Source organism: Nuphar pumila, chromosome 5 (assembly GCF_984573655.1).
Source record: "Nuphar pumila chromosome 5, dmNupPumi1.hap1.1, whole genome shotgun sequence".
NCBI classification, from domain to species: Eukaryota; Viridiplantae; Streptophyta; class Magnoliopsida; order Nymphaeales; family Nymphaeaceae; genus Nuphar; species Nuphar pumila.
In genome coordinates this window covers 122660457-122674932 of record NC_143253.1, presented here as the reverse complement: position 1 = coordinate 122674932, position 14476 = coordinate 122660457, and the positions used below count along the sequence as shown (strand labels likewise).

General features: G+C 35.3%; 1 protein-coding gene across 1 annotated transcript in view; it reads left to right on the top strand.

Moving 5' to 3' along the window:
* LOC149838469 (uncharacterized) overlaps positions 1 to 14476 on the top strand; it is a 56965-nt gene that overhangs the window by 6577 nt on the left and 35912 nt on the right. Inside the window, exons 5-6 of the mRNA XM_090006606.1 lie at positions 13157 to 13268; positions 13438 to 13727. Of these exons, the coding sequence (XP_089862732.1) occupies positions 13157 to 13268; positions 13438 to 13727 (402 nt within the window). The remainder of the gene's footprint in view (positions 1 to 13156; positions 13269 to 13437; positions 13728 to 14476) is intronic.

The window sequence follows — 14476 nt, the reverse complement described above, 5'->3', positions numbered from 1 at the left end:
GAAAATGTTTTCAACTTTGGTTTAATACCCGACATCTCCCGGATATCTCCGGATGGGAGCATAAGAATGTGTTTGGTTGGGGTTTCTTCTGAGAAACCCATACCCCTTTTATCGTAAGCGGTATCGTAAGACATGCATCACTTGTTTGATACTACGATAATTGGATAAGAGATTCATGTCGATCTCGTATCACGCAAAGTGCACAACGATATAAAGATGTTTCGAAAGACCAATTTATGTCAAACTAAACTAAAATGGTTACACCGTTTCTTTCACGAAACAATTGATCTAGGTTTTTTTTATGAGAAACCTATACCCCTATTATCATAGCAGTACTATCAGACATGTACGACATGTTAGTACTACAATGATTGGATAAGAGGTTTATGGTAACCTCGAAGCGTGCAAAACACATTGTTGAAATCACATAATGGTGATGATTCGCCTTCACATGCAAGATGCTTGAGTTGGTTTGAAAGACCAGAGCATGACAAATTAAACTAAAATGGTTACACCGTTTCTTTCACAACATAATAAATCTGGAGTTTCTTTCTGAAAAACCTATACCCCTCTCATCATAGCGGTACTATCAGACATGCATGACATGTTAGTACTACGATAATTGGATAAGAGGTTTATGATAACCTGAACCTCAAAGCGTGCAAAAAGGCACATTGTTGAAATCACATAAATGGTGATAATCGCCTTCACAAGTAAGATGCTCGAGTTGGTTTGAAACACTAGAGCATGTATAATGGGTTGCCAGTTAAAATAGAACCTGACATACCTATTCATCACTTGTTTCCGTCAAGGGAGATGATGTGATGGTACAAAAATTCTGATAGACAGGTTATTAACAACCACCCCTCCGACAAATGACTCGGTGTCCCCAGTCATCGGAGTTAGGGGACGGGACTACAAAAAATTATTCTAGGTGGTAGATCCCATAGATTTCTGTAGAAGTTGGATGCATCCCTTGCTATGTATGCCTTTGGGAAATCCTCTATCGGTCACCAACCGTCCCCTTAGGAGCGGACTCAACTAGCTACCCGAGGTATCGAAAATACATGGCATAATAAACCCCCAGATTAGTTTCAGTTGTTTCTACGTTTCGCGCCTATGCGTACTTGCAGGACAGTTAATATCGAAACAAAGTTATCATGTTTATTTTACTTATTTTGACTTGCACACCACGAAAGGAACGATGTACATATTAGTTTGGTGTAAACACCCCAAAATTTTCACCTTCGCTCACAAACCCTTTTCCCTTGCTACTGGGATCCACTCTCGAAAGCCTTTAATGAACCAGCTGGTCAACACCCGAGCCAGGGCCATCCAGAGCCCAACTTTTGCACCAAATTCCAATATTTCATCTTGCAATCAATATTTAACCTCTATTTTGACTCAACTTTAATTGTCAGTTCTCATTCTCAGACATGAATTTTTAATTCTTCGTCTCTGCCAGGGATCTGGGACTTTAAATCGCTCATCCAGGGTTTGCCTTTTGCATCTCATTTCATATCATCTCGTATCATTGTATGTCATTGCATGTCATTTCATTGCATGTCATTATCGAGATCCAACACTTGTTTTTCAAAATATTTAATCCAGATTCGAGTTTTAAAACTTTTCTTTCGAAATCAATTTCAAAACCTGGGTTTTAGATCGATGTTTGCCATTTGTTAACCCCCAGGATTTTATATTCCTTTATTTCAAAATATTTTCTTTAAAAAGCGATCTGGATTTATTTTAAACTCAATTCTCGGATGAGACCCATCTAGGTGGTGTCGCTTCCGGATTACTTCTTTCATTTGGATTTCTCAAAATTTTAGAGTCCTAGCTGGATCGAGACTCTGTCTTTTCACCTTTTTAAGCATTTTCTAAAATTCTATTTCTGTTTTAAACCAGAAGTAGTCCTACCCCTAGTCTATTCCTTTCATTTTTGCCAAAATCTCAAGTCCCAGTTGGACTATGGCTCTTTTTCAGAGTTTCAGTCGGATCAAGACTCTACCTTTCACTTCTATTTTCGAGAAAACCTTTCATTTTGGCCAAAATTTTAGAGTTTCTGTTGGACTAGGACTCTGTTCCAGAGTTTTAGTCATACTAGGACTCTATCCGATTCCTGTTTTTTACTTGTTTTTGAAAACCTTCTCATCTGACTTTCAAAAAGACAAAATCTTAGAGTTTCAGTCAAATTAGGACTCTATCACAGAGTTTTAGTCGGACTAGGACTCTGTCATTTTACATTTTAAGCCCTTTCAATCTTTCATTTATTGATTCTGAGTTAGAAGTGGGTCCATACCTTGTTTACTCCCCTTATTTGGTATTTTTCTAAGAGTTTCGGTCGAATTAGGACTTTGCCCCAGAGTCCTAATCGAATCAGGACTCTATCCTGATTTCATTTTCACTTGTTTTCAAAAGTCTTTTTTAAAATCTCATCATTTGTTTATCAGAAAATAAAAAATTCTCAGAATTCTAGTCGAATTATGATTCTGCCCCAGAGTTCCAGTTGGATCAGGACTCTAATTCTGATTTCAGTTTTCACCTTGTTTTCATCTATTTTTGCGAAAAAGCTTCTAAAACCTCTTTGTTTGTTCAAAATTCTGAGAGTTTTAGTCAAGTTAGGACTCAGTCCCAGAGTCGCAGTTAGATCAGAACTCTAATTCTGATTTCAGTTTTCATCATGTTTTCACCTATTTTCGCGAAAAGCTCTCAAAATCTTCTTGTCTGTTTTCAGAAAAATCAAAATTTTCAGAGTTTTAGTCGAATTAGGACTCTACCTCAGAGTCCTGATCGGATCAGGACTCTGTTCTGATCTTTGTTTTAACTCTCATTTTCACTTGTTTTTAAAACCTTTTCGCCTGTTTTTCGAAAAAAAATCTAATTTTGTAGAGTTTTAAGTCAACTTAGGACTCTATTTCAAGAGTTTCAGTTGAGCTAGGATTCTGACCCTAACTTCGTTTTTCAGCTCATTTTATCAAATTTTGAGAAAACCTTTTAAAACTCCTTTATTTATCTTTCAAAAATGCCTAAATTCTAGAGTTTTAGTCGAATTAGAACTCTGTCCCCAGAGTTCCAGTCGGGTCAGAACTCTATTATGATTTCACTACTTAGTGCTATTTTCACTTGTTTTCGAAAATCCTTTCATATGTTTTTCAAAAGAAGCAAAATTCTAGAGTTTCAGTCGAATCAGGACTCTGTTCCTGAGTCCCAATCGGTTTAGAACTGTACCATGATTTCATCTGTTGCTTTTATTTTACTTGTTTTTCGAAAACAAACCCAAAATTTTAGAGTTTCAGTTGAACTAAGACTCTGTCTTAGAGTTCCAGTTGGATCAGGACTCTAATTCTGATTTTAAATTTCATTCTATTTCCACCTGTTTTCTAAAACTCTCTCAATTATTGTCAGAAAAACAAAAAAATCTAGAGTTTCAGTCCGATCAGGACTCTGTCCCAGAGTCCTAATCCGGTTAGGTCTCCATTTTGATATCTGTTTCTACTTTCATTTTCTTTCTCTTCACTTGTTTTTCAAAAATTAGTTCATTTCACAGAGTTTCAGTTGATTTAGGACTCTATTTTAGAGTTTTGGTTGAGTTAGGACTCTAACCCTGATTGTTTTTTTTTGGACTTATTTTCACTTATTTTGAGAAAATCTTTCAAAAACCTCTTTATTTGCCTTTCAAAAACCTAAATTTTAGAGTTTTAGTTGGTTTAGGACTCTAGTCTAGAGTTTCAGTTCGCTTAGGACTCTATTTTTAAAACTTCTGATTTTTATTCGGTGATTTTTACTCTGTTTTGAAACCATTTTCAGTCTTTATTTTAACTTTTTCAAAACCCTGATGTGGGGCCCACTCAGTTAATGCCACATCTAGAAGAGTTCTGATCCAGTCAAAACTCTATTTAGTTCAAAAACTTTCAATTTCAATTCCAAATTCTAAACCTCTTTTTGAAAACTTTCATTTTCAAGTTTTAAAAATCGTTTTTGAAAAATCAAGTAGGGCCCACTCTGGGTGGCGCCACATTTGAAAGAGTTAGGGTTAGTTTAGGGTTAGTTAGTGTTTTAATTAGGTTAAGAGTCTAGAAGAATCAAAACTTGATTTTAAAATTTCCATTTCTACTTTAGATTTTAACTTGGGATTTTAAAGTTTTAAAATTAGGGTTTTAAAAACCAAAAGTGGCGCCACTTTAGGAAACTTCTTAATTCATCTAGGGTTTTAGTTAGGATAATTAGGGTTAGTTAGAATCCCACCTAGGCTAGGGTTTATCAAAAAATTGCCCCCCTTGTTGGTTAGTTCTAGATAGATTTTGAAAAGTCAACAATAGCATTAATTAGCCCTAGTTTATAGGTTTTTCAAAAGCTATAAATAGGGACCCCAAAGGGGGTTGATTTTCATAAGGCTTTTTCTCTCTCCTTTTCTTGCTCTCTCTTTCTCTCCTCCAGCTAGCCTTACTTCCTCCATTGTTGCAGCAACCTCCAAGGTAAATTTTCTCTATCTTATTTCATTAATTTTTTATGCTTGTTTCTATGATTTCCATCATTGCCGCCCCTTGCATATGGATTCCAAGCTTCTTTTTCATTCAAGAATCATAAAATTGTTTCAAGAAAGCGATCTAAGGCTGTGTATGGACATTTTTCATGATTTCAAACCGTTGAAATCGTTTAAATTATCGTTTTTTATGTTTAAGCCAATAAAAAGATGAGATTCGCCCTTTTAATGGGTCGAATCTCTCTTTTCGAAGGCTAAATCAAATTCTAACCGTGTATTCCCTGATTTTTTTTTATTTATTTGTCATATTCATGTTTATTCTATTCATTAAAACATCAAATCCAAATTCGTGGTGTTATTTGCAAGTTTTCTTTATTATTTTTCAAGTTTAGATTAAGTTTTTAATGTTATATCGATAATCCATGGATTTCGATACCGGGCACGTGGGAACCACGTTATTTTATGTTTAAGTTTTTGTCAAAAAAATACAATTTTTTTAGGATTGAACCGTGAATATGTCAGTGATTTTCTATAAAAAAATTGGATTGTTTTGGGTTCTATAACCCTGTCAAAAAAATAGGAAACCGAACTATGTTTTTTGAACTGTGAAAACGCTATGTGGATTCGGGAACGACTTGCCGAGGCGATATCTCCCTCGTTAGAGATCCGATCGATGATCCGTAAGTTGCACTGTCTTCGTTATCATGTCTAGTATTTCCTGTAATTTTTTCAGATTTTTATATATCTGTTTGCTATTTTTCCTTTGATAGAAATCAAAATCGGTTTTACAGAGCCCATTATACCTTGTTTAAAACCTAGATCAACTTGGGCATATCGTATCTCCCTAACTGGAGATCCGATCGATGATCCGTCAAAAGGAGTGTTTTCATCTGTGTATCCATTGTCAATTGCTAAAATTTTATAATTTTTGAACATGATTTGCTATATTTTTAGTACCCGAAACCGGATGTATTTATTTCAACTCGTTACATATAAGCCAAAATCAATCGTATATTACCAGAGCGATATCTCCCTAACCGGAGATGATTTTTCCGATATGTAAAAAGGAAAATCTCTGTTTATCTGTCTAGTATCTCTCTGTAAATTTTTATGAATTTTTATGGTGGTTTGATGCCCGATTCGGGTCTGACACCGTGACAGATACGTGCTTTGTAGGCAAAATTGCGTATTTTAGGGTTTTATTCAATTTTTATATTAAAATAATGTCAAAAATATATTTTTTGAATGCAGTTTATTTTTTGGGTTATCAGAATTATCCATGTCGATTTTTACAGATTTTGAATTCATTTGATATATTATTTGATTAAATCATGAAAACATGGTGCGCGCGGAGTCCCGATTCGAGTAAAACACTGGCAAAAATCACTATTTTTGTGATATTTGGATTTTTTAATATTTTTTTTATATGCTTCACACCCGATTTGGTGTTTATTTGAATCCATTTGAGCCCTAAATCCAAAGTTTTACCAAAATCTTTTTTGAAAACCCTGATTTCAAGGCCATAGTCTTGTTTTCAGGGGTATTTTTGTTATTTTTCTCCAAATTCTGAATTTCAAAGTTGTTTATTTTTATTATTTCTTCAATTTTATATGATATTTTATTATGTTTATCTCAAAAAAACATGAAAAAGGCTTATATCCGGATAAATCTAGTAGTTTCCAAATATTATTGGATAAATCCAGAAAAGTCGACATATTTTCACTGACAAGTTTTCTAGTTTTGCAGGGACATTCAAGAGTGTATTTTCTATTATTTTCTTTTCCCTTTTTATGTAAATTGTAATTGTAAACATTGGAATAAAAATTTACTTTTCCTGCTTAGAATAGGGTTACATTACAACAAAACAACAACAACAACAACTACGCCTTCATCCCAAAACAATTGGGGTCGGCGATATGAACCAACAAAGAAAATCATTCTGGGTCTTCCACATGAATCCTTCTCCTCCATTCATTTCTATCCAATGCCATGTCCTCGGTGAGGTTCAAAGCATTCATATCCTTTCCTATCACCTCCATCCATGTCTTTCTAGGCCTACCCCGACCTCTTTTAACTAATATATTTTCCCATTTCTCCATCCTTCTAACTGGATCATCATTAGGCCTTCGTCGAATATGTCCAAACCACCGTAAACGATTCTCTCTCATCTTATTTTCAATGGGTGCAACGCCTACCTTCTTACGTATCTCTTCGTTCCGAATCTTATCTTTTATTGTATTTCCACACATCCATCTCAGCATACGAATCTCCGCTACACTCTTTTTTTGAATATGATGTCTCTTGGCAGCCCAACATTCCGTACCATATAGTAAAGCAGGCCTAATAGTCGTCCTATAAAACTTTCCCTTCAACTGCAATGGCATTCTACGATCGCACAACACTCCAGTTGCACTCTTCCATTTCATCCACCCAACCTTTATCCTATGATTTACATCTCCATCAATTTCTCCATACTTTTGAATGATAGATCCCAAATATTTGAAAGAATCATCCACCGGTATTTCTTTCTCACCAAGCTTCACTACACTCTCATCTCTATTTTGTTGCTTACTAAATCGACATTCCATGTATTCTGTCTTACTCTTACTCAACTTAAAACCTCTTGCTTCCAATGTCTGTCTCCATAATTCTAACTTAGCATTAACCCCAGCTCTAGACTCATCAATCAAAACAATATCATCAGCAAATAACATACACCACGTCACATTTTCTTGAATTGATCTCGTAAGCTCATCCATCACTATAGCAAATAGGAAAGGGCTTAAAGCAGATCCTTGATGTAACCCAACCGTTATAGGAAAATTGGTTGTCACCCCTCCACAAGTGCGGACATTGGTTACTACTCCTTCATACATATCTTTAATTCTACTAATGTACTTGAGAGAAACACCTTTCTTCATCATTGTCCACCAGAGAACGTCCCTAGGTACTCTATCGTAAGCCTTCTCCAAATCAATAAAAACCATATGCAAATCTTTGTTCCTCTCTCTATTTCTCTCAATAAGTTGTCTAAGAAGATGTATAGCTTCCATAGTTGATCTTCCAGGCATAAAACCAAATTGATTCTTCGATATCATGACAACCTTCCTCAACCTAGACTCAATCACCTTCTCCCAAAGTTTCATAGTATGACTCATGAGTTTTATACCACGATAGTTTGTGCAATCTTGTATATCACCCTTATTCTTATATAGAGGCACCAAAGTACTCTTCCTCTACTCATTAGGCATCTTATTTGTCCGCCAAATCTTGTTAAAAAGATTTGTCAACCATTCTAAACCTTTCTCTCCCAAGCATTTCCAAGCCTCGATAGGTATATCATCTGGGCCAACTGCCCTTCTTGATTTCATTTTCTTCAAAGCTTTTGCAATTTCTTTCTTTTGAATCTTGCGCATGAAGTCACGATTCATCTCATGAAAAGGAATTAAAAAGTCTCCAAGATCCTGAGCATGACTTTCATTAAATAGCTTATCAAAATAATCTTTCCATCTCTCCTTAATCTCCTCATCTTTGACTAAAACCTTTTGCGTTTCATCTTTGATACATCTAACCATACCCAGATCCCTCGATTTCCTATCTCTCATTTTTGCAATCCTATAAATATCCTTCTCACCCTCTTTGGTATCCAACTTGTCATAAACCTCCTTATATACCTTATCCTTCGCGTTCCGAACTACTTTTTTAGCTTCATTCTTTGCTATCATATACTTCTCCAAATTCTCATTATCACGACTTTTACTTAGATTTCTATGACACCCTCTTTTAACCTTAATAGCTAATTTGACATCCTCGTTCCACCATGATGTATCCTTACCTAGCGGTGCACCGCCTTTAGACTCACCCAATACCTCCTTAGCCACCTTTCTCATGCCATCTGCTATCTTATTCCACATAGATTCTGAATCCTCCTCGAGACACCAATCAACTTCATTAACTACCCGCTCTACAAACATTCCTTGTTTAGCTCCTTTCAGTGCCCACCACTTAATTCTAGGATCTATCCTATGTCTATCCCTTTTGCGGCATTGTCTAATTCTAAGATCTAAAATTAAGACTCTATGTTGTGTAGCTACACTTTCTCCCGGTATAACCTTACAATCGATGCAACAACCCCTATCTCTCTTTCTAAGTAGGAAAAAATCTATCTGACTCGTATTAACCCCACTTTTAAATGTTACTAGGTGAGACTCCCTCTTCCTAAACCAAGTGTTTGCTAAGATCATATCATAGGACAAACAAAAATCTAAAATCCTTTCTCCACTATCGTTTCTTTCTCCTATACCATAGCCTCCATTGTTACTCTCAAATCCATCCCTACTAATGCCTACATGCCCATTAAGGTCACCGCCGATGAAAAGCCTTTCTCCATAAGATATCCCTTGTACTACTCCATCTAAATCTTCCCAAAATTGACGCTTAGTGGAATCATCTAAACCTACTTGAGGTGCATAAACACTAATAATATTAATAATATCCGTACCTAATACTAATTTAATAAGTAAAATCCTATCACCCTTCCTACGGACCTCAACTACATTATCTATAAACTCACGACTCATAACAATCCCTACTCCATTCCTATTCATATTTATTCCTGTATACCAAATCTTATATCCCCAAGGTTCTATCACTTTTGCTTTCTCACCTACCCATTTGGTCTCTTGTAGACATAAAATATCAATCTTTCTCCTACACATAACATCTACTAACTCTACCAACTTACCAGTTAAAGACCCTATGTTCCAAGTGGCTAACCTAATTTTATGGTCTTGCATATAGTTTATTTCTTTCAATAAATATTAATTGTGTGATGGATGATGATTCATGCATATTCAAATCCACCATGGTTTACACAAATGACACGTGCACTAGCTTCTAAGGAGTTGATAAAATCGGTGGATTTTGTATTTTTGGCCATAATCAGAATACGAAACCCCCCCAGATTTATCATCTTTTTCTAAGCCACAAATAGCCTACACTCTTAGGCATTTTCAGAAATCATAGCATATTTTCAAAACTTTTCTAAGTATTTTCTCTTTTTAAAACTAAATGAGATGTATTCAATACATATTCGTGGCCATAGTCAGGGATATGTAAATAATTTATTTCATCCAAATTCTATAAAGCACAAAAAATCCTTTTGTCAATGGTTTTATCAAAATTCTTCAAAAAATATTTTCTCAGAATTGCATTCATTCACCTAGGCTAAATTGCTTCATGAATAGTTTTCACAGGGTCACACGCCCATCCTTTTGATCAATTCAAGAGTTCAAAATTTAAAAAAAATCGATTTTCTTAAAAAATCTTCAAAGTTTCTCCAAAATTCAATTTTCTCAAAAGATCTTTTTCTTAGAAATCAATTTCTCCTTTTCTTCAAAATACTTTCTTAATGTGATTCACGATTTTCAAAGTGTCTTTTCTCATTTTCAAATATTCAAAGCAAACATCATGTTTTTAAATCTGCATTTTCTGAAAGTCATAGCACATGCCTGATTCTTTGTGCATTTAGGAATAAAACATAGATTTAGACAAGTTGAGCAAAGCAAAGCACATGGTTGATCCTTGTTTCAATTACCCCTGGTTATGGTGCCAGGAACGGCTGAACCTCGTACCGACAGGCGAGTCCCATTCTTCGGAATTATCCTGCATTTTAAAACAAAGGCGAGTTATTTTCAAAATCTCTTTCAAATGTCAGTTTAACTTGCAAAAATAAAATTTTGCAATGATAACAGGTTTGACGATCGTGATGAGACCTGTCTTCACCTGATCAATCTAATGCTCTGCTCTGTTCAAATTGTCGAAATCGTGTTCTACAATGTCAGCTTTATATCTTGTCAACCTAGGAGCTCAGAATCAAACACAACTGACATAGATTTCATATAGACTTAGACATGGTTTGATAGGACTGATTGAAGAAACATTATTCATGTTCACTTAGACTTAAGTCAAATACAATCCTTCTCAATCTAGGATTTGATTGAAAATAATGTTTGCTTCTCATAAATTTTTAAAATTCTACTTCTTTAGGTCATTAAAGCCTTTTGTTTTCTTGCATGTTGATCATATTTCAAAAACAACCCCACCTACTTTTACCTGGCCACCACGTTGCTGAACTTTTTTCCAGAACCATAGTTCGGGACAAATCTTCACAACTGGGCCGCCTATTTGGGTTGATCTCCTCCTGCCACGTACCGAGGACCATAGTCCAAAGTATATCGGCAGACGCTCAAGGATGTTGGAAAATATGAGCCTAAAACCAGAGAAATTGATTTTATGTCACATACATCGGGCTTCGGCTCGAGTATATCAGCATAGCATAATTGGACACAGATGATCTAAGCTTTAAAGTTAGGATTAGAGTCCTACAACTATTTCAAAATTTGTGCATCTAGAGTTAGCCTTTAAGGAATGCTGTATGTGCATACTTGTTTGTGCATGATGTGATTGAATGTACTTTGGTTATTTCCTTTTATTCTTTTTATTTTCTCTTATTTTTCATAAATTTTCTAAAAATATTGGACGATGTTCAAAATACCCTATTTTTCATTTATTTTTATACATTCCTTTGTATTTTCTCAAACCCTGAATGATTTTTCCAAAACCTCTATTTTCTTCAAAACTCCAGGTGATTTCCATCCTTTCTTTCCTCTGGATCTTGAAGTTCCAGCCTTGTTTTGATCCTGCCTGCAATTTCTTCAAAAACCGTGTGGTTTTCCTCAAGTCTTTGCCTTACTTTTTCTTTATTTTCCAGTCTATCCTGATGGCATCCAGTCAGCTTGATTCAGTTTTTCCTGAGGGCCATATCTTCTATGAGGTGCGACAAGGTCTCCCTAATCATCGAACTCTGAACACCGGACCTTTCATTCTCCGGTGGTACTATTCTTGGCTTAAGAACTTCTCTCGTATGTTCCCGAACCATCTGAGTGACTGCGGCTTGGAACTGACATCAACAGTGGGAGAACAAATTGTCAATGGCAATTTGATTCAAGCTTTAACAGAGCGGTGAAATCCACGTACCTGTATCTTTTGGTTCCCGTGGAGAGAGATGACTTTACTACTGGACGAATTCTCAGACATCATGTTTCGCTCATGTGCGTACCTGCATGATAGTTAATATCGAAACAAAGTTATCATGTTTATTTTACTTATTTTGACTTGCACACCACGAAAGGAACAATGTACATATTAGTTTGGGTTCTGAATTATGTTGAATTATGCTCAGTATGCTAATTTTTGCTTGTCTCTTCGGCGACATCTGATAATATAGGAACAATACAAAAACAAGATTAATATGCTCATTTATGCATATTCTGAATTATATATCATGTATGAAATAGAGTATGTGTTAGCTTTGTCCTAAATTGTTATACTTGTGCACCTACCAGTTTTTTATGAAACTGATTCATTTTATGGGTACATGTGATGATTAGGTCGTACGACAAACGATGACGTGATGGTATCAAGATGAGATTCTTTTATTGACGTTTCGCTCTTGAGGACATTTATGTAATTTTGCATAAGGGTTTTCTTGAAAATTTCTTTTTTGTATAAACTTTATATTATTTAAAAATACAAATTTTAATTTATTTGGTTTTGAATGTACGGAGTTTCAAGTCTGTTGTGTAAAGAAAAGGTTTCGCAAGTAATGCGCCCAAGGTCCGTTGACTTGTTATTTCAAAAATACCATTTTATGCTGAATTACTATTTGAAAACTCTGATAAATGAATGGCTACAAGGCTTTCAAAATTTTCTTAAAAAGTTACAAGTCCGGGAATTTGGGGGTGTTACCATTCATCATGTTAAAGAAGAAGTATGAGTGTGCTGATGATTTTAATTTTCTGAGTTATCATCTCATGATGCTTATGGTGATGAAAAGGTTCTTCCAAATGTCAATTTAGGAAAACCTGATAATTTGACTGTGAGAGAAGAGAACTAAGTAGGACAAACTCAGATACCAAATGTGTGCTTTGTGTATTGTCACCTAGCACCAACCCAAGAAGTGATTTATCTGAGATGAAGCGAACCTCTGCTTTAAAAATGAAATTGATCCCAGACTTAAAAAACAGAGCATGAGTAGAGCACCTATTATTCATTTTCAAGGAATGTGGCATGTACTTCACAGCATCTTTTCATATGAAGAAAAAAATTTCACATCCTTGTTAGAAGTTTTTTAAAGGCAAACCTTGTGAAAACTCAACTAAACTATGAATAGCCTGATATGAAGCATTTTCCATTTTTAATATGCTTTCATAAGTCACGAAAGAGAAAGCTTCCTAAATTTGAGGGATTTTTCATAGTATCTTCACCAGCTACCGTGTTTCCAGTGTTGTCTAACTCTTGCTGTGCAGAAAACTCTGTTGGCTTGTTTTCTCTTGGGTCATTTGATTGTCCTTCTCCATGAGATTGTAACTGTTCAAAATTTCTTCTCGTGCAAAGTTGTTCTCTGTCTGTTCTTGGAATAATGAATAAGGTTTAGATACTTTTTCTGTTGGCAAGGGACTTTTTTTGTTTCCAAATTGTGGGATTTTCTTAATATGCATGCTCAACTGTCATTCAGTTTTGACTGGAATGTACTTCACAGTGTCTATATATAGTCTTGCATAATGCTTTATAATTAATTTATCCTGGTTCCATCTGTCCATGTTTCAGTTCTGCTGGTCGTAAGCTTGCCTTAAATTTGCCAATGGACAAGCTCTCAGATAGATGTGATGAACAGCTACATGTTGTCATAAATGAATCCCTCACTGGATCTAATAATGCTGTTAGTATCCAATCTTTACTGTGGTTTGTTTGTTATATAGTAATTTAGCAGCACATATGTGCTTTGGTTGCGCCATGCAATAACAAAGTTATTATTTATGGCTGGATCAGAGCTGATATCTTTTTTCATTTCATGAAATCTAAAGTGATCGGTCATTTCTCCCTCCCAGGAAATTGAGTTTGTAAAGCAAGGATCCTTCAGTACTGAGGAACTTGAAGCATTAGCGAGTGCATTAAAAATAGCCAGCATCATTTCAGAGGGAAAGAAAGATTTGAAGGCAAGAAGCTTTTCAGAAAGAAGAGACATAACTAATAATGCAAAAGCATCTATTGATAAAAAATCGTTGGGTGCTCTAGAGTCCATGGGGGTAAAGATTTTTGGACTTGATGGATCTAATGAAGTTCACAGGTCCAATATGATATCATGGGACATCATTGCTGGATACGATGAACAAAAGCGGTTTGTACATATAATGATTTTTGGGTCAATATATTTTCTTTTTGCTGGATATGATGAACAAAGCTGTTTGTTCTTATAAGCAATTTTGTCTCACAATGTAAAAAATATATTGACCACAATGGCAAGAGCACACACACCTCTAAGGGCACTCACAATGTAAAAAATATTAATTTTATTAATAAGAAATAATGCACAAAATATGCATGCTTACAAAGTGGCATGATCCATATATATATATATATATATATATATATATATATATATATATATATATATATATATATACACACACACAACTCAGAACTAGTTGTTAGAGAGTTATACTTCTAACAGCTAGTTATCTTTAACGGTTAGTAGAGCTAGCCAAAGAGAATAAAGAAAGAAAAAACTAGCCATCAACGGCTGGTAGTCCTAGACATAAATAAACAGAAAAGGAAAAATATGCAAAGAGAGAATGCACTCTAGAGTACATATTGCCTATGACACAATGCAACCCCATGCCAAAGAGAATAAAGAAAGAAAAACTAGCCATTAACGACTGGTAGTCCTAGACATAAAGAAACAGAAAAGGAAAATTAGGCAAAGAGAGAATGCACTCTAGAGTGCATATTGCCTATGACACAATGCAACCCCTTGTTGACCTACGACATGACCAACCAACACGTGCACATTTCCCACAACATAACCAACCAACACGTGCACATTTCCCACAACATAACCAACATGGCACCCAGAGTGCACATTTTCTA